Source organism: Mastomys coucha, unplaced genomic scaffold (assembly GCF_008632895.1).
Source record: "Mastomys coucha isolate ucsf_1 unplaced genomic scaffold, UCSF_Mcou_1 pScaffold9, whole genome shotgun sequence".
NCBI classification, from domain to species: Eukaryota; Metazoa; Chordata; class Mammalia; order Rodentia; family Muridae; genus Mastomys; species Mastomys coucha.
In genome coordinates this window covers 61,459,128-61,485,473 of record NW_022196915.1, presented here as the reverse complement: position 1 = coordinate 61,485,473, position 26,346 = coordinate 61,459,128, and the positions used below count along the sequence as shown (strand labels likewise).

At 45.1% G+C, this 26,346-nt stretch overlaps 1 protein-coding gene across 6 annotated transcripts in view; it reads right to left on the bottom strand.

Moving 5' to 3' along the window:
- Positions 1 to 1,765: 1,765 nt before the first annotated feature.
- The window catches only part of Rubcnl (rubicon like autophagy enhancer), a 39,555-nt gene continuing 14,974 nt past the window's right edge, over positions 1,766 to 26,346 (bottom strand). For 2 of the 6 annotated variants that reach the window (XM_031361910.1, XM_031361914.1), the window contains exons 2-15: positions 24,864 to 24,991; positions 21,210 to 21,846; positions 17,400 to 17,482; positions 16,713 to 16,914; positions 16,118 to 16,219; positions 15,663 to 15,723; positions 13,494 to 13,626; positions 12,116 to 12,261; positions 9,972 to 10,036; positions 6,346 to 6,584; positions 5,928 to 5,989; positions 4,635 to 4,788; positions 4,143 to 4,233; positions 1,766 to 2,325 (exon numbers count right to left, since the gene is read on the bottom strand). In XM_031361910.1, coding sequence (XP_031217770.1) covers positions 2,213 to 2,325; positions 4,143 to 4,233; positions 4,635 to 4,788; positions 5,928 to 5,989; positions 6,346 to 6,584; positions 9,972 to 10,036; positions 12,116 to 12,261; positions 13,494 to 13,626; positions 15,663 to 15,723; positions 16,118 to 16,219; positions 16,713 to 16,914; positions 17,400 to 17,482; positions 21,210 to 21,813 — 2,055 coding nt within the window. In that variant the 5' untranslated portion in view covers positions 21,814 to 21,846; positions 24,864 to 24,991 and the 3' untranslated portion in view covers positions 1,766 to 2,212. Of the gene's footprint in view, positions 2,326 to 4,142; positions 4,234 to 4,634; positions 4,789 to 5,927; positions 5,990 to 6,345; positions 6,585 to 9,971; positions 10,037 to 12,115; positions 12,262 to 13,493; positions 13,627 to 15,662; positions 15,724 to 16,117; positions 16,220 to 16,712; positions 16,915 to 17,399; positions 17,483 to 21,209; positions 21,847 to 24,863; positions 25,084 to 26,346 lie in introns of those variants that run through there. The other 4 variants (XM_031361915.1, XM_031361909.1, XM_031361911.1 and 1 more) reach the window with 3 other exon arrangements.

Genomic DNA, 26,346 nt, shown 5'->3' with positions numbered 1-26,346 from the left:
CTTCTCCCTCTTCCTCCTCCTTCTCTTCCTCCTCCTCCTCTTCCTCCTCCTCTTCTTCCCCTGCCCCAACACAGACAATAGGGGACACTGGTGGGTGGGGCTGGGGACATCTGTAGCACACTGTTTGTTGACTGTCTTTGCTGTTTGAGAAACTCAGTCTGGGCATGAGTGCTAGGCAATATGATACCCAAGTATTGAGAACTGGTCAGCCTGAAGATATTCCAGGAAGGGATTTGGCACTAAACCTCCTCAGGTAGGAGAAAATATGCAGGACAGGGAGAAGGGGAAAAGATAGGCTTACCTATGTTCTAGGAAGATGTGTATATAAGAAATATTAGAGGGCTGGAGAGATGGCTTAGCGGTTAAGAGCACCGACTGCTCTTCCAAAGGTCGAGTTCAAATCCCAGCAACAACATGGTGGCTCACAACCATCCGTAATGAGATCTGACGCCCTCTTCTGTGTGCCTGAAGACAGCTACAGTGTACATAATTATAATAATAAATAAAATCTTAGGGCCAGAGCAAGCAAGGCTGACCCAGAGCAAACGGGACCGACCGGAGAGAGCAGAGGTCCTAAATTAATTCCCAGCAACCACATGATAGCTCACAACCACCTGTACAGCTAGAGTGTACTCATATACATTAAATAAATAAATAAATAAATAAATAAATCTTTTTAAAAAAGAAATATCAGAAAGAGAATTTCCCCAGGTTCATGATCCACTGACCTTGGTTTATGAGCAGAGTGCTGCTATGTTCAACCCAGGTTCTGTGTTTCAACATTTGCTCTTTACCTGGGAGGGCTGGAACCTTTGGGGCCAGCTTATCATTGGGGTGGGTTCTGGAGGTCTAGCCCAGCCTTCACTCCAGGCTAGCTCTCTGCTTCCTGCCTATTTTGTGTGAAGGAGTCTGTACTATGTTCTCCTCCTTAAACTCTACCATTCCTTCCCTTTTCCAGCAGAGCTGAAACCATTAGACTACCATAAGCTTTCCCTCCCTGACATTGGCTCTGATGAGTGTTTTTACCATAGCTGGAGAAAAGTCACCCCTAGGCCTCTTAAGGGATGCCTCAATTTTAAAGTGGTAACTGAGAGTATACTATAGTGGTGACGTGCACCTCTCGTCCCAGTGCTTGCGACACAGAGAACAGGAGACAAGTTCAAGGTCAGCCAGGGCTTCATAAGAAGACCCTGTCTCACAAAACAAAACAAAGAATTTATCCAAGTTCTATATTTTATAGATAAAATAAATTCTATATCTTATCCAAATTTACTTGTTTTTAAAATTCCATTCTTCTTCAGATTACAAAAAAAAGGTACAGGTTGCATGTGATTTTCTATGTTCGTATAGAAAGTCTAAACCTCTGCCTCTATTTCCTAAATGCAGAGATTACAGGTGCATGCCACCATGCTCAGCTTTCAGAGTCTCCATGTTCTGGTTTTTATACCCATGAAGTTAGATCATGAAGGACTAGAATGGAGTTGTCCCCTCTGACTTCTTTGGTTTTAGCAGGGACTATCAGGACTCGTGGAGGTGGTTGGGGGGTCCAGGGGAGTGTGGGGGTATGGTTTGGCATGATGGCAAAGTTGCTGAACCTGCGCTCATGAAACAGTGCCCTCTAGAGGCAACTGGCCCAAATGACAGTTCACCAGGACCTTGGTGGGTGGCTGAAACTGTCAACTAGAAAGGAATGTCAGGGCAGAGTTGGTATGCACTCTACAAAAACCTGGAATGAATAAAAGAGGAAACCGACACAGTCACAAAGCAACATTCAACAGTAGTTTTTAACAAAAACTTAGCCAAACAGAATTCATGTGGCCCTTTGCTTCCTTGTGGCACCAATCCATTTCACAAACACTACATTACCTTGTCAGTTACAGTTCATTAAAAAAAAAAAAAAGGTTCTGTATTTAACATAAAAATATATATATATATATATATATACCAGTGCAACTTAAATGAAAAAAGACTTATTTAAAAAACAGCCAGTAGCAGCAAAACCATGTCAAACAATTGTAAACAAACCCTTATTAACAACCCTATTACTAATAACAAAACTTCTATACTCCCTGAAAGCATTAAATACATACACACAAGAGGGGAATTTTGGCCCTCTTTTTCTTATTACAAAATACTTAGCATCTGAAACAATGTTACCAGGAGCAGACACAATTTGGTAATGTCAAGAGATGCTTGGGGCAACTTTGAGCCATCATGTCGCTGCAGGGGACAAGCTCTCCAAATGTTGTCTCCGGGCTGTCATCCTGGCACAGCGGGGGCATCTCGAAGACTGGAAACACTGTTTGTGAAAGCAGGCCCTGCACCCTGCAAGGGAGGAGACTGGTTGTCATCAAAAGCACTCCTTCATTCCTCACATACATATGGATGCTCGTGCCCATCTTGAGGAGAGAAGAGACCTGAATCCAGAACCCCGAGTCTTACAGAAAGAAATCAACCATGCCAAAACTCTCAGGACTCCCAGTTACTCAACAGCTCTTGGCTAGGAGCTCCGGAGACCAATGGAGGTGGTTGATACCGCATGTTTCCAGATCAGCCCAAGCACTAGGGGCTACTCCTCCTGTCCTAACTTGGTGGCTGATGGCTCTTACAAGGCGGCATTGCCGCTCTGGAAATGGCTGCCTCATCCAAGGTCGTGTTCTTTCCTTGGCACCAGCCTGTATCCAGAGGCTGTTTGCTGTGGATTGGAACAGTGCTGAGGTGCCACGTACACTGCTACCCAGAGCTCAGTGAGATGGCCCAGGGCTTCTTGGTGACACACCGCCATTGAATATTTCCCCTGTCTAGGTCTGCTGCCTGATACTCAGTTACTTCTGGCCTGGAATTCCCTGGTTTAATTCTTTCTACTGGAGACCCTGTCCTGCAAGACTAAGGTATCCTAAGAAGAATCATGTTCACATGAAAGTTGAGGGCACGGTCCCCACCCAAATCCTTTCCATGCAAGGCAATCAGAGAGCACAGGATTCCCTCAGCCGCCCCGGCTGTAAAGAGACATATAATTGATTGGTCCTAGGGGATAGCTCAGTTGGTAAAGTGTTTGCCACATGAACATGAGGACCTGAGTTCAATCCCCCAGAACCCATATATAAGACACACACACATATGGTGTGTGCCTGAACTCAGTGTTAGGAGGCAGAGACTTGAGGATCACAGGGACTGTAGACCAGTCTAACCTAATTGGTGAGTTCTAGGCCAGTGGGAAATTCTGTCTCAAAAATCAACATGGATTGGACCTGAGAAGTGACACCCAAGGTTGACCTCTGGCCTCCACACACATGCACACATACTGGCACATGCACACACGCACACACGCGCACACACACACACACACACACGCACACACACATACACACACACACCAAGAGCCACTAGCAAATGTTTTGGACTCTGGTAGACATATGGTCTCTGTAACAGCAAGTCTACTCCACCACTGTGGTTTAAAAATAGAGATAACCCTTCAGTGTTAGATGGGATTGTAAAGTAATTGAAGCCAGTGGTGGTAACAGGCCATACTGAGACCATCCACTCCACCCAAAACCCCAAGAGAGTTCATTCTTTTTATCCCTGTCCTGCACCATATTCCTCACTGTGGGCCCCACACAGCACTGTCTCCAATCTACCTTCAAGTACACCCTGCATCCCTACCCTTTAAAGCCCTAACTGTAACTGAAGTGATGGACTGTTCTGGTTTGAATGAAAATGGCCCCTCCATAGGGAGTGGCACTATTAGGAAGTGTGGCCTTGTTGGAAGAAGCCTATCAATGGGGTGGACTTTGAGGTTTCAGATGCTCAAACCAGGCCCAGTATCACTCTTTTCCTGTTGCCTTTAGGTTCAGATATAGATCTCTCTCCGCTACCTCCTCTCCCACACCATGTCGGCCTGCACACCACCATGCTTCCTGTCATGATGATAATGGACTCAACCTCTAACCTGTAAGCTAGCCCCAGTTAAATGCTGTCCTTTATAAGAGTTGCAGTGGTCAGTGTCTATTTACAGCCCTAACACTGAGACACTGGGGCATTATTCAGTTGAAGTTAGCACTGTGATTAAGCTATTAAACGTAAGTTAACTTTGCAATTAAGTGACTCTGACGTTGACGTTATTATTAAAGTAATTTCAGTACCTGCACATCTGGTACAAGTCGTGGTCTGAAATGGGAAGATGACAGTCGTGCTCTGGCAAAACTCACAGATGAAGCCCTTCCCCTGGCACAGCTGCAAAAGAAGGCATCTGCGGTCACGAGGTGGCACTGCTTCCTGTGCTGGGAAAACTGGGCTGCCATTTACACAGCATCACGGGAGCATCTGCTTGTCAATGTCTATGATTTTAGCCTTTAGAAGGATGGATCGGAACAATCATGATAGCAACAGAAACTGTACCTCAAAATGGCTGCTTCAGGGCAGAATGGGTCTCTACAGGGTATGGGCGTTCAAACCAAGAACCTACTGGGTCCCATCTTGAATCCCAGTGGGATGTCTTTGGCTAGTTAACTCAGGACTATGAGTCAACGCTCTCCATGCTCAGGGCTATGAAAGTTAAATGCCAGGTAGGAAGAAACCTCTGCTTCCCTGTATCCTGGCACTAGGAAGAGAATCTATCCCAGGTGAACCCTTACCTCACAGCTGTCCACGTGGGCAAGAGAAGCTCTCAAGATGTCTTTGAGCAAAGGTGCCAACAGTCCTTTCTTGGTCCTGAGGAAGTCGTCCATGGAGAATATGTGGCACTCATCAGTCAAGTGGCTGGGAACCTGCTCAAACTCCTTCAGCACACTACCAGAGAGGAGACAGTTCCCTGAGGTCACTTATGCTTCACGCTCCCCCTAACCTCCCACCTCCGGGTTAAAAAGCGCTCTTGGGGCTGGGTCGATGGCTCAGTCAGTAAAGGGCTTGTGGTGCAAGAGGAGGATGCAAGTCCAGATCTGCAGCATCCCCATATAAAGCTGGGCACTGCAGTGTGTGCCTATAGTTCCAGTGCTGGGGAGAGACAGGAGGATCCCCAGAGCTCACTGGAGCTAGCCAGTTGGTGAGTGAACTCCAGGCCAAGTGAAAGATTGTGTCTCAAAAAATTAAGGAGAGCAATTAAAGAGACACCCAACATCAACCTCTGGCCTCCACATGCACAGAAATATAGTGCACACACATGCACACAAAGACATGTGCACCCACATGCATACAAATACACATATAAAACTATATCTATAAACTTGCATTTGATAATATATATGATGTAAATTTAGCTATTACACAGTTACTGAACATTGTATATTTCTATGTTATTTCTTATTTTAAACTTAGATCTTAAGTGAATGTCCTCCCATAAGAGCATCCCTAGGGTAAGCTTTGGGACATCATTTCCCGAAGCCATACTCTCACTTAGTGCGACCTGCATCCTGCCTCTGCGTGAGGCCCTGGGAACCCTCACAACAGCACTACTCAAGAGGCAGAGGCAGCCCCCTTCCCTCAACTGGCAGATTAAAAAAAATCAATATGCACACACAGCGGATACTATTCAGCCATCAGAAGGCAGGGAATCCTGACACATGGTGTAATATTTATATTGTATCTATACTGTAGCCACTGCCTGAGGTATTGTATTTACTATATTTACATTGTATCTATACTGTAGCCACTGCCTGAGGTATTGTATTTACTATACTTACATTGTATCTATACTGTAGCCACTGCCTGAGGTATTGTATTTACTATACTTACATTGTATCTATACTGTAGTCACTACCTAAGGTATTGACTTCTATCCTTGTCCAATCTCTCTTACTAACTCACCTTTGTTTTGTTCAGTGTTGGGGGTCAAGAATAAAAGGTTCTAAGAAGCCAGAGATACTGGGGGAACCAAGATCAGGAAGAATCTGCCAGGCAGGGGCACAGAGCATCCCCCCAGGAAATCATACCTGTCAGCAAACCTGCAAGTCTTCAACAGCTTCTTGATATGAAAAAGTTGTTCCTGGATGTCCTAAGGCAAGAAGCCAATCATCAGGAATGAGATGTGTGCCCACTGACAGTGTGCACAACAAACCTTAAAGTTATTTGAAAGACTGTGCTGGTGAGAAAACAATTTCCAAGCAAACAACTCCATCAGCAAGGGCTCATAACTGAATCCTTTGATACATGAGTCCTGAATGGACACAGGTTTAGTTGGGCTTTGGAAAGAGCCTACATAGGAGAGAGGCACTGGGATCATTCACCCCTCAGTCCATCTGCCTTGTGAAGGGTCTGAGGATACCCTGAAACCAGAGTGGCATCCATTTCCTACCACGGGACATCTAACTTCCTGGACCTATTTCCTGGTCCATGGAGACCTCAGCTCACCTTCACCCTATCCAGTTCCTTAGCTTTTGCATAGAGGCTGTGATGACCGCCTGACAGGTTGAAGACAGGCTGATGCCATACACTGTCCAGCAGCCATTTAGAGAAATCGCTGACTTGGTACTTCCTGAAGTCCCACATCATCAGGATTCGCGCAGGGATACAGGACTCTGCAGATGAGTGGCAGCTGTCACAGAAGTACTTCCCGAGATACTCACAGTACCGGAGCCGCTTCACAAACTCTGTAGAGGACAGGAGGGTGACGCCATGTTCATGATGCTAAGATCTGCCCTAGGTCACCTCCCCATTCCTATGCAAGCTTCAGACTCAGATTAATGTTTACCGTGCTAAAGCTAGATTCAACTGCCAGGCAGTGCACTTCTGGCATTGACTTGAGGATTTCACCTGGGGTTATTTGTGGTTTGTTGTGATAAGACAGATCCCAGAGAGCCAGAATCCTCCCAAACATTCTTGGACATCAAAGATGGGCACAGCAAACTGCAGTGCAGCAAGAACCATTCCATGTAGGACCTCGGAATCTAGCCGACTGTGCAGATGCTGCCTGCTGCTGACAAGGACTCCAGCAATAGCTCAGAATCTCAGGCCAACAAAATGCAGCACAGAACAGGGTGCAGGGATAGCCTACATACGAAGACCATGTTCTAAAGCAGTGCATGCACAGTGTCAGAATACAGCTTTGAAAAGAGGGCATATATGCATATGTACACACATATACACCAAAGAGAGAAAGGGAACAATACAAGAGAGAGAGAGAGAGACAGAGAGACAGAGGAGGGGGGGAGAGAGAGAGGGAGAGAGAGGGAAGGAAGTAGGGAGGGAGGGAGGGAGAGGGAGAGAGAGACAGAGACAGAGACAGAGACAGGGAGAGACAGAGACAGAGAGAGAGAGAGAGAGAGAGGGAGAGAGAGAGGGAGAGAGAGAGGGAGAGAAAGGGAGGGAGGGAGGGAGAGAGAGACAGACAGAGACAGAGAGAGAGACAGAGAGACAGAGACAGAGAGAGAGGGAGAGAGACAGAGAGGGAGAGAGACAGAGACAGAGAGAGAGAGAGAGAGAGAGAGAGAGAGAGAGAGAGAGAGAGAGAGAGAGAGAGAGAGAGAGAGAGAAAGAGATGGCTAGACCCTAGTCCCTAGACCCCCAAAGAGCTAATGATACATATCTCTGCAGCATGGGGAAAATTATTTGCTTCTTGCACTTTTGAATTTGCTAAAACATATGGTGCTTCTGAAGTTTCTCTAAGAAACTATTCTGATGGATAAAAGATGTAGGGGTGAAGGTGGTAATACTGTGTCCTCACTACCAAGGCTAAGAAGGAAAACAACCTAGCCAAAATCTCCAGTGCCACCATCCCCCGGCATGAGCCCCTGACATGACCCAAGACTGATCCTTCTCATGCCTGCTGGTGTGACTTGTGTCTCTTTGTAATTGAGATAACACAAGGTGCAACTCAGTTCTTATGTCTGTTAGATTCCTGGTAAGAAAGGACAATATAATGGGTGGGAAGGCAGCGACTACTCCCTGACACACTGTAGATACAATAGATGACCATTTTCCAATTAATGCCTTGAAGAATAGACAGAAATAAATCTTCACTGGGCACTTAGTCTGTTTCCCATGCTGGTGAATGGTTAATGTATATCATTCTAAGTTTCTAATTCCATGACTTAGCAGCTTTTATTTCCCTCTTTCATTGAAGAAAACAGGACAGTGAGGTCAAGCATCATGTTAAGGACACTCAGGCAGAGAGCTGAGACACACAGGCAGTGAGCAGGCAAGCTCAGTTGAAATCCAGTGTAGCCAGCATATCCCACTGTTTCAGGTGTTGAAGGGGAAGGTGAGGGGCTAATGTCTTTGCTCTTAATGAACTATCCTGATGGAGAGGTATGCTAAACAGTCAAATTGCCAACAAACTAAAGGAACGGAAAGTATAGTACTGAGCCTGCCATTTGTGATGGCTTATATATGCTTGGCCCAGGGAGTGGCACTATTAGGAGGCATAGCCTTGTTGAAGTAGGTGTGTCACTGTGGGTGTGGGCTTTGAGACCCTCATCCTAGCTCTCTGGAAGTCAGTATTCTGCTAGCATTCTTCAGATGAAGATATAGTTCCTCCTGCACCATGCCTGCCTGGATGCTGCCATGTTCCTGCCTTGACGATAATGGACTGAACCTCTGAACCTGTAAGCCAGCCCCAATTAAATGTTGTCCTTATAAGAGTTGCCTTGGTCATGGTGTTTCCTCACAGCAGTAAAACCCTAACTAAGACACTGATATAACTCACCTTTCCCAGCATCAAAGTATCCACCATTTCAGGATCCACTCATTCATTCACCAAACTTCATCAAATGCTCACTGTGCTATCTTCAGTACAGAATAAATCATGCCCATCCCTCTTCCTAAAACCATGTAGACAGACAAAAAAACTGGAAGCAGATTCCATGAGGGCAGGATCTGCAAGATCCCCTTCCGTACTGGCAAGCAAGAATGAACTCAGGAAGGTTCATTGGTGGGGTCAGTTATGTCTTTGTGGTTTCTGTGTAGCCTTGGCTGTCCTGGAACTCACTCTGTAGACCAGGCTGGCCTAGAACTCAGAAATCTGCCTGCCTGCCTCTGCCTCCCAAGTGCCGGGATTAAAGGCGTGTGCCACCACTGCCCGGTTGTCTATGTGGTTTCTGACTCATGCATTTGGCATTTAGTATGGCATTAGGATGTACAGATTAACTAACAGACCTGCTTCTTACTAGGTTAGCTGAGAAAGAGTCATTTAAAGAGGACACACTGTGATTGTCATTAATGTGTAGGGAGATAGGGAAAGCCCTGGCTGGTTCTGCTTTCAGTTTTAATGTCTTGAAACAGACATCTTCTCTGGAGAACAAGCAATCCCCAGGCTCTGCTGAAAGTCTTGCATGGTGTCTCTTGGGGGAAACTAATTTGCAGGACCTTGGCCATCCCATAAATGAGTTACCATTTGTTTACTCTGCAGGTGTGCCTAGAGGACCATCTTATAAGCAAGCACAGCCCTAGAGGCTGGAGATGAACAATGAGCAAAAGCAACAGTGCTTCTGCCTTCCTGGAATTTATGGTTTGGTGATGGAGACAGATAATCTGTAAATAAAACTAGGGAGTAGTCTTGGGATGGACGCCATGCTGAGAGCAAGCATGGAGGGTGACCCCATGAAGCAGGGCCAGATGGCCACATTCCATAAGGCAGCCATGGAAGATCCCAGAAAAAGGGGAGGGGAAGAAGTGGAGTGAGGAGAAAAAGAGGATAAAGATGTGAAGAAAGCCAAGAGTCTCCGGAAAGGAAGTCCAAAGGAAGGGCGTTCTGGGAAGAGGAAGCAGCAGTTTCAACCCCCTAAGTCAGGAATGGTTGGGTGGTCCGAGTGCCCAATGGAGAAGCAGCCAGGATGCTGGCTCTCCTTGCTCCTGGCTAGTCATGCAACTTTGTAGGATATGGTGGCCTCCCAGTAAGAGACAAAGCCACCTCCATGGGATCCTTCACAACACACTCACACCAAGAAGTCGGTCTCACTAAAGCAATGCACACAACAGTCCAGCTCTGCTGATCATTCTGTTACCATGGAATAAGCAAGTAGGGCAGGACCTGTACTTACTGGGCTGTATTGGAGTCCCACATCCAGCACAGAAGAAGTTCTGGGCCACTACGGCTATGTCCCGCCTAAGGACAGAAAATGGCAACTGTTACACATTTCAGAGCTGATTAGCACAGCATTTTTCACTGGACATCATCGTGTGTTTCTCAGTTTAGGGGCTTCAATTTTGTCATCTTTTCATTTTAAGAAAAATTTATATTTATCCAGTATGGTCTTCTAGTTGAAATCTGTGCTCCTTCTAAAGCTAGGACTCTTCAAACATCTCAATTGTCCCCAAATTAGAAGTCAGTATCATATATAACTCTTTCTTGAGGCTTCCCACGGCCCGGGCACAGAAGCCAGGGTACACTCGAGGCAGCCGAAGAGACACAACACAGCCTGACATGCTTGGAAAGGACGCACGTGAATAGATGCAATAAATACATTAGAATAAGACAATATGCTACAAAGTTATCAAGTCCTCTTGAGGAGGAGTGCTCTAGAGAGAGCTGTGCCCTGTCAACAGGGACTTAGAATTATGGGTAAAGTGGTAAATTTTTATTGCTGTTCAAGGTCAACAACAATTGCCAAGGTTAAAAAAAAGACATGTTAAATCTCTGTCCATATGTCCCAGAGGATTCTGGGAAACTTGAGGCAAAAGATATCCTATAGAATGAGAATAATGTGGCTCAGTGTCTAGAAGACAAATTCTGCCCAAGCAGTCACCACATCCTTCCTGGCATCAGCTAAGCCTGAGAGCGAAGACAGTAGACAAAGATACATAAGAGACCTCCATGGAGCACAGGGGGCATGGTTTCATAACCCATAAGTCTGTATGAGAGACCAAGAGAATAGAAAGGCTGCACATAGTTAAACTATAATCTTTACCTGTAATACACGACATATCCTCAGAACAAATCACAATTAAACTATTACATACACACAGTAAGTATGGCCCCATACACACATGCTGTAGAAGTTTAGCTCTTTCTTACATAATTTTAACCGTCTCTGAGCTTCTGTAGTTTCATTGAATAAAGATTATATTTGTATCCTGTTACATTTCTCAATGACAGGTAATCTTGAAAATAAATTCTTTTAAAACTTTTGTGCATTCATTTTATTTTTATTGCACACTAACTAGTTTGGAAAATAAGAGTAGTCTCATCATTTTAAATCATTGAATTTGATTTCTGTTTTTGTATTAGCCGCTTAAAAATTCTCTTAGGCCATTTAAACCTACAAGTGCTATGTAATGCTCATATGGGGGAGGCAGAATGTATTGGCTGGTTTTGTGTGTCAACTTGACACAAGCAGGAATTATCACAGAGAAAGGAGTCTCCCTTGAGGAAATGCCTCCATGACATCCAGCTGTAAGGCATTTTTTCAATTAGTGACCAAGGGTGGGAAGGCCCATTGTAGGTGGTGCCATCCCTGAGCTGGTGGTCCTAGGTTCTAGAAGAAAACAAACTGAGCAAGCCAGGGGAAGCAAGCCAGTAAGCTGCACCCCTCCATGGCCTCTGCATCCACTCCTGCCTCTAAGTCCTGACTTCCTTTGGTGATGAACAGCAATGTGGAAATGTAAGCTAAATAAACCCTTTCCTCCCCAACTTGCTTCTTTTTATTTTAAGATTTATTTATTTATTTATTTTATGTATGTAAGTACACTATAGATTTTTTTTTTTTTTGGACCTCTGCTCGCTCCAGTCAACCCCACTTGCTTAGTCCCTGCTTGCTCCAAGCCAAATATTTATTTATTGTTATACATAAGTACACTGTAGCTGACTTCAGACACACCAGAAGAGGGCGTTAGATCTCATTACAGGTGGTTGTGAGCCACCATGTGGTTGCTGGGATTTGAACTCAGGACCTTTGGAAGTGCAGTCAGTTTTCTTACCACTGAGCCATCTCACCAGCCCCCACAACTTGCTTCTTGGTCATGATGTTTTGTGCAAGAATACAAACCCTGACTAAGACACAGAGTTACATTTTTAACTTGAGTACTTAGCCACCCCCACCCCCAAAGCCCACAACAGAGTGCCAAGAAAACTAAGCCGGAAGCACATTTGCTTTGGTCCGTCAGCACATTGTTTTTTCTTCAGGTGGGATCCATCACAACATATCCCAAGTGGAACCTGGGATTCCAGGCAGCACGCCTTACTTACTTGATTGGTGGGTGAACAGTAAGTATGATTTGGCATCGAGGGGGCACCCAGTCTTCAGTCCCCGGGACCCTAGACTTAAGCATGACTTCCTGTGTTGCATCCACACTGGAGTCAAAGTCTTCCTCAGCATGTTCTTCATCCCCAACCTACAGGACACATGAGAGGATTCAGGGCTAACCTTAGAAGGCACAATAGAGAAGTTTAATTTAAAAGGACTCCCATTAAAATTTACCACCAGAAATTGAAACTGTTTTTAGCTGAACTAACTAATGCTCTTGGCACGGGCCCCCTACTTCCCACTAAGCCTACTCTTATTCTTGATTTTGAATGACTGTGTACATGGTGTCCAAGAAGAGGGTGTCAGATCCCCTGGAGCTGGAGTTAGATGCAGTTGTGATCTGTCTGATATAGGTGCTGAGAACTCTACACTCGTACTCTCTTTTTAACTACTGAGCCTGACCTGCCTCTTTTTAATATTTTTAGCTCATTTGTTTCCAGACTTCCCATGTGATGGGAAGGGCTCTTTGAATAGGGACACTCCATGAAACAGGCAGCGGCAGCCTATCAGAGCTTTGCTTGGTCTTGCTGTAGAACCCTGGCTTACTAAACTCAACAACTTACCGTGAAATCTTACATTTTCCTAACACTTTGTCCGACCACAGGTAAATTTTCCTGCTCACCTGGGTTCCAGACCTCCTCCATTTGCGTTCCAACAGCTCTTGCTAAGAACACTTCCCCACAGACTGTGTCTGCCCCTGCACTACCTGGCTAACTATCACCTGGCTCGGGGGCTAAGCTCTCCAGCCAGCGTTCCTCTGATAGAATTAGATGCCTGCCCACCCTGTCCTCAGTCCCTCTGATAGAATTAGATGCCTGCCCACCCTGGTGCTTCCAGACTGATTTTTTTTTTCAACTCTTCTTTTAGCCATTTGCTACTACCACCAGAGGGTTTAGCATTCTTGGAGAACAACATATCTGTCAGCTAGGTATGACATCTGCTTTACTATTGCCCTGCACTGATAAGACTTGGGCCCAATACATTAAAAAATAGTGGCAATAAGAGGGAAAAATGAGATGTCAGCTCAGGATACTTGGGAGAATTGCATTGTTATCAAGCCTGCAATCTCAGTACTAGGCAGGCCAGAGCAAGAGGATTCTGTAAGTTGGAGACCAACCTGCGCTACACAGCAAGACCTTTCCCCAAACAATAACATAGCGTGAATTGTTAAGTAATCCCCCGATGTTAAATGACTGCTCATATCCATTGAGACCCCCTAAACACCTATAAGCCAGACAAGGAAACATAAACACTCGAATGGAGCAGGACAGTGAGAAATTAAGAACATTTCATTCCATATCAACCGACTTCCGTACTTACTCCTGAACTAGCTGCTGTCGGGAAGCCTGGCAGCCGGCAATTGACTTCTGACAGCATCCGGTACTTACAGAACCCTCGGAACAACTCCCTGGCTAAGAGGCCAGTGGGACTGAGGTTTGACTCGCAAGTTGCACTATGAAACACGAGAGAAACAGAAGCTGGACAACTGTGCATAAAGAATACAGTCAGGGTCTCTGAGATGTCAACCATGTGTTGAGTCATTGTGTGAGACTGACTGTCAGTTGCAAGCTAGGCATCTAATGCAATAGAGTTCACCCCTGATCAGCAAATGAGTCTCTCACTTATTAAGAGTGCTGAGACCTGGGATAAGATGAAAACAGTACTGGACTTAAAGTCAGAAAACCAGAGCTCAAATCCTTCCTCTGATGCTTAGTAGCATTTCAAGGATGGCCCTTCCTTTAATCTGAGCACTGGGGTGGCAGAGGTACCTGTGAGTTCAAGGCCAGCCTAGTCTATCTAGCAACTTCCAAGACAGCTATAGCTGCATAGTAAGACTCTGTTAAAAGGGGTTGGGGAGCACATTGTGGCATCATTTTATAAGTCTTAGTTTCCATGTATATAAAACAGGGTTCAAAAATAAATGCACAGGGGCTGGACAATTGGCTCAGCAGTTAAGAGCACTCATTGCAAAGGACCAGGGTTTGGTTCCAACATCTACATGGCAGCTTACAACCATCCATAATTCCAGTTCCAGGAGATCAGAGCCCCTCTTCCGACCTCCGTGGGCACCTGGTATGCATATGGTATACTTCCATACACAGGTAAAACACTCATAAAATAAATCTAAATTTTTAAGTAAATGCATAAATACATTTGTAAAACTTGCCTAAGCTCCTTGTAAAGTTAAATAAGGACATATACACTAGTCTTTCATGCACTGTAACACACACTGAGTATGGGGGGGCTGTCTTGAATATGGGCAGTGTCCCCCAAAGACCCATGTGTTAAGGGACTGGCTCCCAGAGAGATGATGGACGCTTGGGAGGTGGAGCTTAGCAAGAGGTCTGTAGGTCACTGGAGGCGGTAACTCCAAAGGGGTAGTGAGAACATCCCCTCTTATGCTGGATGCTGCCATGGAATTCCGCAGCACGTTGCCCTCACCACCAGGGATCATATCATGTCATTGAGCCTCCGATATCGAGAGACAAATAAACTTTTCCTCTCAGTAAGTTACTTGTCTTAGGCACTTTATCATAGCAAACAAAAGTGCTAATTTAGAGGTAACTGGGTGACTTCCGGGTAAGTCTTAGTTTCTTTTCCTGTTGCTGTCATAAAATACTCTGACCAAAGTAGATTAGGGGGCAAAACACACACAAACATAAAAAATTAATAAGTAAACCTCAAAAAAAATAACCTAAGGAAGAAAGGATTTCTTTTACTTTTTTCTAATTTTTACATTTTTGATATTTATGGTTATGTCATTTCCTCCCTCCACAACTAACTTACTAAGCCAGCATACTTCCTAGCAACAATCTATAAACATTTGTTTTGTTTTCGCCCCTCAAAGACACTTCTCTTTGCAGCAGACAGAGGCCACCACAGAAAACCACAACCAATCAGAATGCAGAGTTGTGGAGCCCAGACCCAATGGATGGATAAATCTACAACACATTCCCACATGTGAGGCTCGGGGATCATTGCAGAAGAGGGGACAGAAAGATGGTTAGAGCCAAAGAGCCAGGAGGTTTGCTGTGTGAGATGGTGTCTCCTAGTAACATCAGAAAGAATTTACTTCAGCTCGCTCTTCCAGGGGTAGTCCATCACGGTGGAGGTGCCGAGGCACCAGGAGCTTGCAGTAGCTGGTCGTATTACACAGCAATCACAAGAGAGCAATGAATACAGACAGCATGTGGGTGCTCAGCTCTTTCTTCGCTCATCTGACCCAAGTTTCTGGCCCAGAGGACAGTCTCAGCCACAATAAAGATGGGTCTTTCCACATCAGTTAACACAGTCAGGATAATCCCATAGGCAGGCTGAGGGGCCCCAACTCTTCTGGATTCTGTCAAGCTGACGTTTAACACTGGCCACCAAGGATCCCCCATTCGTGGCCAAGCATGTCACAATATGTGCTGCCAGTGGCTCAGCATGCACAGCAGCTTCAAAGAAAGCCCCAGGGGTCCATGGGTCTAAACACGAGAAGACACATACCTCTTTAAAGAGTTATAGGAGCATCCGCAGCCTTCCTTGACTTTCTTAGATTCCCCAAGTTCTGTGGGAGAAGGAAAGAAAGGGTGGTAGGGTGTTTTAGCATGCCTCATTCAGTGAATTTCATAACACAAAGGTATGGAGATACCTACAAACATCAGTGTGAGACTCCAGGTAACCACCAGAGATGGGAGTTTATATAAACCTCATCAAAATAGCACAGGAAACCACACAGCGGAACTAATGAATGCCCATGTTTTTGTTCAGCTTTACAAGTAAGATGACCTATTGAGACATTAGAAACAAGGAAAACAGCTTTTCCTTTGAGTAGCAGGGACATAATCTCTTCCTGAGAGAGGTTTCCTTAAAAGTCCCCGACATGGCCTTGGATGTGATGTCCGCTGGTATGTGTGTGGTGTGGTGGGGGGAGATGGGTTTGAGGAGGTCCTGAGACTCACCTAACATGACCAATTTGTTCAAGTCATGTTTGCAGGCCTCTCCCACCACAGGACAGTAAGAAAGGGTCTCAGCCACTGGGCTGACCTGGAGTGCAGCACAACCTGAAGAGAGAAGGAAGACAGATTTCAGGATCAAGAAGCAAGGCTGGGGCTGGAGAAATGGGTCAGTCAGTAGAGCATCTGCTGTGTAAGCATGAGGATCTGAGTTCAATTCCTGGAATCGACAGAAATGGCTGATCCTGGTAGTTTGATGCTTGTAATCCCAACACAGGAAGTGAGTGGGAGCAGGTGGATCTTGGGAGCTCACTGGAGTTGCCTATTCTAGCCAGAGAGTTCCAAGCCACATATCACACACAGACACACACACATACACATATACACACCCCTCATAATGTTCTAAATTAGTTTCTTATTCTGAACTGAGTCACATTCATGATGATCCTGGGGTGCACATGGCTAATGGACCGTGGGTTGAACACATTTTCAAAGGATGGGGAAAACATCCCTCTTTCAGGACTGGACCAAGGACACAGCCTGCGCTGCACTGCGCTGAGACCACAGCACTCAGAGCATTCAAGCATCTGCTCAACTTTACCTTTGCAGCCAGTGTGTGAAGAAGCCCAGGAGCCTGGCTCCTGCTCTGCATGGGTAGAGAAGGTCACTTCTGCTCCAGTCCCACGTGACCTGCTGGCCTCTCCTGTGCCCCAGATCTCTGACTGCTGCTGACTCAAGAGGCTGCACTTCATATTCTCTATTACTGAGATAGTCATGTCTGCAGCATAAAAGTGGAGATTTTCCTGCAGGGGAAAAAAAAGCCAATTCAAACACGAGCATAATCAACTTTCCTTCAGAGTATGGATTAGATTTCAAAACTGGAGAAATGCCACTTAACTTAAATGACTACAAATAAGGATAAATATAACTTGATCTAACTAGATTGTGGTGAAAAATACATCCAGAGACACAGATATACCAAACTGAATTAATTTCTCAGGACAGAAGATTAAACTCAACATCATATATGCAAGGCAAGCGCTCTACTACTGAGCCCCATCCCCAGCCACCAAGTTGCATGTATTATGATAGAACACCCTCGGTGGGTAGAGCGCACCTGACCTAGTTCCTCAGTCATGGACAACCAAGCACACCATGCCTGAAAACTGATGGCAGCCTCCATCAGATACTGAAAAGACCCCTTAGGCTGTGCGGCATCAGGGTGGTTTCCATGGTCACACCAATGCTACCGAGAGACCCAGGCACTCTGTGGCTGAGAGACACTCACCTTTTCCACGCCAGCAGGCAGCATGAACGTCTCTAGTGGGAAGAAATTCCAAGCATGGCTTCTGCTGCTGCTTTGAGCATCACCTGCCAACACAGTGAGCCATTAAACATGGAGAAAGGAGATGGCTCGGTCAATAAAGTGCTCCCTGGGCAACCCTGAGGACCTGAGTTCAAGCTCCCATTGCATCAGGCACTGGTCATCCCAGTACTGCAGAGGTGGAGATGGGAGGAACCCTGGGGTTTCGGTAGCCAGCTGGGTTAGAAAATTAATGAGTTGCAGGTTCAGTGAGAGTCTGTCTCCAAAAGTGGGGGAAGGGGTAGAGAATCACAGAGGAAGACACGGGACATTGACTTCTGGCCCCCACATACACATGTGCACAGGTGAACACACACAATACAAAAGAAAAAACACACACAAAGAACAAACTTGGGGAAAATTGTTGGGTTTCCTTCTAGGCTCCGCCCCACAGTTACCTGGCAACAGCCAGGTGTACCTGACTCAGTATAAAAGGCGTACTTGCCTCCTCCTCCTCTCTCTTCTCTTGCTCTTGTTCTTCTTACTCCCTTCTTCTCTTCCTTCTCTGTCCCTACTCTCACCATTCCCCTCCCCCCTCTTCATGTTCATGGCCAGCCTCTACCTCCCTCCCTCCCTCTCTCTCTCTCTCTCTCTCCCTCTCTCTCTCTCCCTCTCTCTCTCTCTCTCTCTCTCTCTCTCTCTCTCTCCTTTTCTCTTTCTCTACTATCCCATAAACTCCCCTCCCCATGCCCTAAATAGACTCATTCTAGGGCTGGAGAGATGGCTCAGTGGTTAAGAGCACTGACTGCTCTTCCAGAAGTCCTGAGTTCAATTCCCAGCAGCCACATGATGGCTCACAACCATCTGCAATGGGGTCTGATGCCTTCTTCTGGTGTGTCTGAAGAGAGCAATAGTAAATCCATAAAATAAAAAATTAAAAAAAAAACCACCTCTATTCTATACTATACATTATGTGGCTGGTACCTTAGGGGGGAAGGGCTGCTCCTCCCCACCCCCCCATACAATACTGCACCTCCAAACATATCCCTGGCTTCTTTTTCTTTTTTATAAAACATAACAAAAATAAATCCAAAGATTATTTAATTAAGCAAAACCAATCATAGGATACAAGTCTTCAATACCATCAGGAGAAAGAAAAACAAAATCAGCATAGCTCTAGAAAGATGTAGGTGATGGAAGAGGAACGAGCCTTCTGATGACAAGGCCTATAGACACAGTGTATTGGCAATCATTTCTCCAGAAAACGAATGGAGTGACTGAGAGGTAGCCTCAGAAAACCAGAATGGAGGGGGGCCATTGGGGCAAAGATGGTGGGAGGAGGCCATGGGAGAGACTCCTGAGAGATGAACACACACAAGTGTGTGGCCTTCAGAATTACAGATCTGCTGGAGAGGTGGCTCAGTGGTTAAGAGCACTGACTGCTCTTTGAGGTTAAGTTCAGTTCCCAGCAATCACATGGTGGCTCACAGCCATCTTGTTATGGGATCTGAAGCCCTCTTCTGGGGTGTCTGAGAACAATGTACTCAACCAATTCTTTACAAAAAAAAATTGTAGGATCACTTCCCCAGCTGGTAGCAACTGGCCTCAAACTTCCTGTTGCACACACAAAGTCACCAGACAGTGCTACAGTCAAGCTCAGACCACTGTGCTGTGTCATTCAATCTTACACCCTCACCCACGCCTTACTGGCAACAGGCAACACCAAAGCAGGTTGTTGCTATCACATAACTGCTAACTGCAGCCTGGGAGGGAAGTGAGATTTCGGGACAGTTAAAAGAGCTATGTTGTCCTGACCTGATAAATTAAAAGATGCTGTCAATGTCTGGGAGGGGGGGCGGTGTTGTGGGTTCACAGATGCCAGACAAGTGCAGGAAGTATTGCCCTGATACTTCCTGTTGAACAAAGTTGGCAGGAAATGGAAGACTGGGGACTTCTTGGCTGGGGTTGGTGAACATTTTGAGGGGTTGTATGTGGGGGGACAGCATTCACCATCTCTGCCAACTAGCCTGCCACTGTAACTAGAAGGTTGTTGAAATTAAACTGCTGGTTTGTCTTTTTAAACAAAAAAACAGGAAGCTGGCAGAATTTGGCCCCTAAGTCACAAGTAAGCACCTGAGCGTAGAGGAACAAGCAAGATAAAAGCAGAGGGGTGCCCAGACCCATGAGGCCTTGGTCACGAATTCTCTTCAACCTTGAGTTGGGATTCTTACCTGTTATCACATAAGGAGAGAGAGAGAGAGACAGAGAGAGACAGGGAGAGAGAGAGAGAGAGAGAGAGAGAGAGAGAGAGAGAGAGAGAGAGAGAGAGAGAGAGAGAGAGAGAGAGAGAGAGAGAGAGAGAGAGACAGAGAGAGAGAGAAAGACAGAGAGACAGAGAGACAGAGAAGGCAAAGGTATTTTATAAACATGGAGATTCTGTTCAAACAATAGAACCCAGGAAATTTGTTTCTACAGCCTCAGGAAATGCTTCCATCCACACAAGAAGGCCCCCCAGCTGCCATTAGAGATGTGGGGGTCATAGGAAAACCCGTGCCTTAGTGGCCAATATTTGCTACCCTTTATGCTGCTCTACATAAAGGAAGAGAAAACCTGTAACTCTGACGTTCTTGAGAGTCTTGTCAGGTATCATGGCTCACATCTATGAGCTTGGCACTCAGGAAGGTAAGTGAGAGGACTTCCTTCAGTCTAAAACCAGGCTAGACTGCTCTACAAGGGAGAGCCTGGCTCAAAAAAAGCAAATAGAAGAATACTTCGAGACACCAGACAGCTTTTACGATACCAATAAGGATTGTGGGGAAACCCTGCCTTCAGAGGGGCCACAGTCCTTGACTTTGCTTGGGGGTTCATTTTGTACCATTTGTGTCTTTCTAGGAGAAAGACAAAGATGCAGAATAATACCAAGTTAAAGAACTACTTGTTGCACAAGGCTATGACAAACGGGTTTGGGCCTTAAGAGGTCATCAATCAGTGGCTTGTTATAACTTGTTATTGTAATGGTTTATATGGAGAGAGGCTGCCTCCAGGTGCCAATCTAATAGCAACCTCGTCTCTCAATCTGCAACCTCTGTATCTGCACGCTGCATTTTATCCTGAGAACTAACTACAAAATATTTTCCAAACTACTTGAAGCAGGGCTCTAAACTCACAGCATGAGTATAACATAAAAGTCCTTTAAAATAAAATAAAGACAGCTACCTGACTCTTGCCTGTGACCCTGAGTAGACTAAGCCATTCAGAAGCTTTACTCTTTTAAGAATATATACACAGCTTCACAGCAAGGGGCGCCCTTGTTTTCACACCAAGAGGTTTTGGTCTTTGGGGACTATTGTGGCTACTGTTTTCAAATTTGCTATTTTCTCAGCTGTCTGAGCTAGAATTAGAAGAGGTGAGGCACATCCACCTGCCTGAGCACTACTATACAGCAAGTTCCTTTTGAGTCTGTAATGCTATTCCCATCCACATTGGGTTGGATACTCCTAATGTTTCTACCTACAGACAAACTAATGATCCCAAAGATGGCTCCTGGAACTGACTATTAACTATGCTAAGCTAAAATGATGACTTTCCTCTTCTCAGTGAAAAAAAGATATCTGATGTATTGTGACTCTCAGAGTCTGAGATAGTGCTAACATTAGATGAGTTCACGCATTGCTTTCGGGTCAAGGCACAAGGTCATGAACTTTGTCTCTCATGGCAAAGACAATAGGGAAATTTTCAAGCCAGCCCAGGCAAACACAAAGATGGAGAATAGAGGAAGTCACCAGATAGGGTTACCGTTATCTGTAGAAGCTGTCAAATGAGGAGACTCAGCACAGGCACCGTCCTCCTCAGGGGATGGGGAAGTGGCCACAGTCTTGGGGTTTTTGAGCAGAGATTCCTGTTGAGGATGAACCTGTTGCTCTTCTGTAGCCAGGAAGAAGTCATCCTTCTTTCCCCCAGAGCAATGAGCAGAGTTGCTGCAGATGACATCAGCAGTATCCTCAGACAATGGCATCTCAGCCAGGGAGTTCCTGGAGGACAATATCGAAAGGCGCAAAGGAGAGGGAGTGTCCACCACCACGCGGTTCTCACTGGTCTGCACGGTTGGTCTTTGGGAGCATAATTCTTGAAGTGGCTGCTGCATACACAGTGGGTTGATCCAGGAAGCTTTGTGTCTTAGGAACCTCACATCTAATTGGCAAGCAGCTTGGTCAGTGTTCAGGAGGCTGGGCAAGCCATCAGTGTCCTGAAAGGCACGGCTCGTCCCTTCATAGGGGTCCACAGGATAGTCTCCCCAACCTGTGGACTGGGACACCATTTTTCCAGGTATGGAATGAACGTGCTCAAAACACAGCTCTCCAATGGCCGTTGTACCACTGGGCTCGATCCTTGAATTCATCACATAGCCAGCTGGGGGTCTGAAAGAGTTTATCTGCAATGAGCAAGAATCATTCCAGGTAAATAAAGAGCCCAGTCATGTTTTTTGGTTACAAATTATTGTCAAGAAGAAAAAAAAAAACTAGTAAATCAGATCAGAAACAAAACAAACCACTAGCAGTAAGCCTAGAGAGTTTGATGCAAGAATAAGAAACATTTTCGGGCTGGCGAGATGGCTCAGCGGGTAAGAGCACTGACTGCTCTTCCAAAGGTCCTGAGTTCAGACCCCAGCAATCACATGGTGGCTCACAACCACCTGAAATGAGATCTGACGCCCTCTTCTGGTACACCTGAAGACAGCTACAGTGAATTATGCCTGAGCGAGCAGGGCCGGACCTAGTGAGCGGGCCGGCAGAGGTCCTGAGTTCAATTTCCAGCAACCACACACATGATGGCTCACGGCCATCTGTACAGCTACAGTGTACTCATACACATAAAATAAATAAAATAAACCTTTAAAAAAAAGAAACATTTTTCAAGTGTGAATTTAATTGAAAAAGCCACAAAGCTCAACCTCACAATGCAAATGGCAATATATTAAAAGTATTATGATAAAATTACCTGTCAAATCAAAAATGGGCATGCCATGTAAAGGTAAAAGACACGTTTACATCACCTCATCTGAAGTTTATTCTAGCATTACAGGAAAGTCAGCAAGCATCAGAATGCGAGGAGATAGCCACTAAAACCTTTGTGCCGAGCCACTCACATTAATGGCACCTGTAAGAACTCAGCATTAGCTGCTGATGGTTCTTAAATGACGCTGTGAAGCCACCCTTTAAATGGCTCTGTCTGATAGCTGTAGTGAATGGGATGGTGGTTGAAATGTTGATCTGCACAGTGAGAAGCCCTTTGTCATGATCTCTCCAGGCCCAGCAAACTTTTCTTTTTACTGTCCATCCTTTGAGAGCAAGGTGAGAGAGAGAGAGTCCATCCAACTCAGCCTTCACACAGACACAGTCCATCTGGACAAGTTTATCCCAGATGAAGAATGTCAAAGCAGGTGGGATTAGCTTTTCCTCTTTGTGACCAAATACCTGAGAGAAAACCTACTTAAGGATTTACTTGGTTTGTGGCTTCAGTGGGTTCAGTCCTTGGCCACATCATTCATGTTACTAGGTGGAGTGACCCAGTACATCATGGCTGTGGCAGTGTGTGGCAAAGTCAGAGACAAGAGCCTGGGTAACACATGCCCCACACAGGGAAACCTTCAATCCCCTGCTCCTCCCAACCAGCCCCGCCTTCCCATAGTCGATTCAAACTTTGAATCCATCTGAGGGTTAATCCATGGATTAGGTGAAAACCCTCAAGATCTAATCCTTTCTGAAGACCGAGTCACAGACACACCCAGGGTTTGTTCTGTCTAATCCAGTTGGCAGGATCACATGCCAATGGACCTGTGACTATGAGAGTTGACTCTAGAGCTTTAGACATCATTGCTTCATGTGGAGCCGACTCCCACATGCACATTTCTACCTGACTTCCCCACAACTCCAGACTCCAGGGATCTCAGTTTAATCTGCATGCCTAAATCAGACTCTGACACACACACCCAAATCTGCTCCTCTCCCTACTTTCCCTATCCCAGGAAGAATATTTCTAAGTCACTTGAGCCTAAGACTTAGGAGCCATGTGTGACCCTATGCTCTTTCCTAGATCTCCATCTTTAATCTGCAAGTTTAGAGCCAGCACATTCTTCTAAGCCACTGTCACCTTCATCTTGGATACACATAACTTCACAGTGGAAAGCAGTTTCTCTCCTTTTGCCTTTATTCATCCTCAATCCCAGGCATTCAAAGAGACTCTTTATAAACCTAAACTGACATCTCATTTCCCCCAGTCAAACCCCAATGGCTTCACACCAAATCAAGAATAAAATCTATGCCCCTTACCCTACATATCCTTAAAGCTTTCATGGTCCTGGCCCTGAAGATCTTTTCTCAGCCTCTGTAAGCCCAACAATGAAAGAAGCTCTTGGACTCTTGGTTTTCACCACCCTAAAGGGTGTGGTTCTCCTTCTGCCTGAAACGTTCTTCCCCAAGTGAACAGAGCCTGGCCCTCTCTTGTTATGCATGCCTTAGTTTATGAATTACTTACTTAAGGAAGTGTCTCCTAGCTAAAGGCAGGTCCCTGGTCTCCCCTACTATGTCACTCTGCTCAATTTTCATCACAGAAACCAACTCACTTCCTGATTCTTTCCAGTTCATTCCAATGAGTCTTCCTCTGCCCCTAACTATAAACTCCAACCACTACAGCAAGGGTTTTACCTGTGTTCCACCACATTATATCCCTGTGTCTTTGGATGCATGGAAGATATCGATACATGCTTATGGAGCAGATAAACATAACCGACAAATTGGAAATCAAGTCAAGAGATAAAAGCCTTCTTTGATAGACATAGTTGCTCAATTACTGGGACATAAATGTTTTCCTAAGAATTAGAAGTGAACACATGCCAAAGATAGGAATTTTTTCTCACCAATGTTGACATTAATAAGATAAAAATTCAAATACACCAAAAGAAACTACATATGAAAATTGTTCTAAAAAGTCTTTATATTTCCATGATTTATTTGGAGACCCTGTATTCTAGGTCACATATTTTAAAGTAATGCAGATGAAGCATACATAGTGTGTGTCTGTGTGTGTATACATGTATATGCACATATGTATTGCTTGTGTGCTCATATCTGCCTGTATGAATGCCCTGAAAAAACTGCACAAGTTCCAAATCACCTCTGAGAAAATATCACAGGACAAGAGCACCCATGAAAATGGCCAGAGCTTACTGCTCCTAAGTGTTCCACCTTCCATCTTACATAAAATCTCACCTTGTAGTTCAGTTTCTCTTTGTCATACATCTTTTCTTGCCTGGTAACTTTGGGTTTTATTAACAAAAGGACACAGATTACTAGATTCCTATAAAATGCCCTGTATTAGTCAGGGTTCTCTAGAATCACAGAATTTACGGAATGCCTCTTTATATTGAGGGAATTTATTATGATGACTTACAGTCTGTAGTCTAACTCCTCAACAATGGTCAGCTGTGAGTGGGAAGTCCAAGAATCTAGTAGTTCCTCAGTCCCACGAGGCCTGTTGCTTCTTCTGGTCTTCTGTAGAAGTAGGTTCCAACAGATGTGCTGGCAAGTAAAGGCAAGCAGGCGATGAAGCTATGAATCTTCCTTCCCATATCCTTATGTAGGTCTCCAGCAGACGGTATGAACCAGATTAAAGGTGTGTACCACCACGCCTAGGTCTCAGACTTGCTTTGTCCCAGGCTGACCTTGAACTCAGAGATCTCCTTACCTCTGTCTCCTGGGATTAAAGGCGTGTGCTACCTTACCTGAGCCTACGATTTTCATAGTCACTATGCCTCAAGATCTCCATGCCGAGATCCAGTTCAGAAACTTGTGTCTCCAAGCCTCAAGATCTAGATCACAGGTGAGCCTTCCAATTCTGGATTGTTGTTAATTCCAGATATAGTCAAGTTGACAACCAGGAATAGCCATTACCTACCCCAAATACAGAACCCCATCACTCAAAGTCCCATGAACCCTTCTTCAGCTCCACAGATGACTTATGGCCATCCTGTTCCTCTCAGATACTTTGCAGTGAGTGATCACACCTATGTCAGATCCAAAGGTTTGTTTCGTCTTCTTTTGCAAGCACACACATTGTATCTGTCTTAGTTGATGCTCTCAAGGTGTAAAGATACACTATAACCAAGTCAACTCTTATCAAAGAAAGCATTTGATAGATGCAAAGAAAGAAAGCTTTGTTTACAGTTTTGCGGTGTTAGTCCATGATCACTATGGCTGGAAACAGACAGGCATGGTGCTAGAGCAGTATCTGAGAGCTTTACATCCTGATCTGAAGGCAGCGGATAGAGAGACAGATTGGGGCTGCTATAAGGTTTTGAAACCTCAAAACCCACTTCTAGTGACACACCTCCTCCAATAAGGCTTTACCTCCTAATCTTTCCCAAACTGTACACCAACTGGGGACCAAGCATTCAAAGATATGAGCCTATTACAGCCATTCTCATTCAGATCATCATAATTTTATAGTGAATATATTCTATAGCTGATCTCATTCCCTTCCAACAGTGTAACTTAAAGATTATTTCACGGGCTGGAGAGATGGCTCCGCGGTTTAGAGCACTGACTGCTCTTCCGAAGTTCCTGAGTTCAAATCCCAGCAACCACATGGTGGCTCACAACCATCTGTAGTGGGATCTGATGCCCTCTTGTGGGGTGTCTGAAGACAACTACAGTGTACTTACACATAATAAATAAATCTTTAAAAAGAAAAAAGGTTATTTCACAATCATCTTAACTTCCTTTTAAAATTATATATATCTATATATATACATATATATTTATATTATATGAATATTTCATCTGCATATATGTCTGTTCACCATGTGTATGCCTGGTCCCTATGGAGGTTAGAAGAGGGCATCAGATCCCTGGAACATGAGTTATGGCCTGTGATC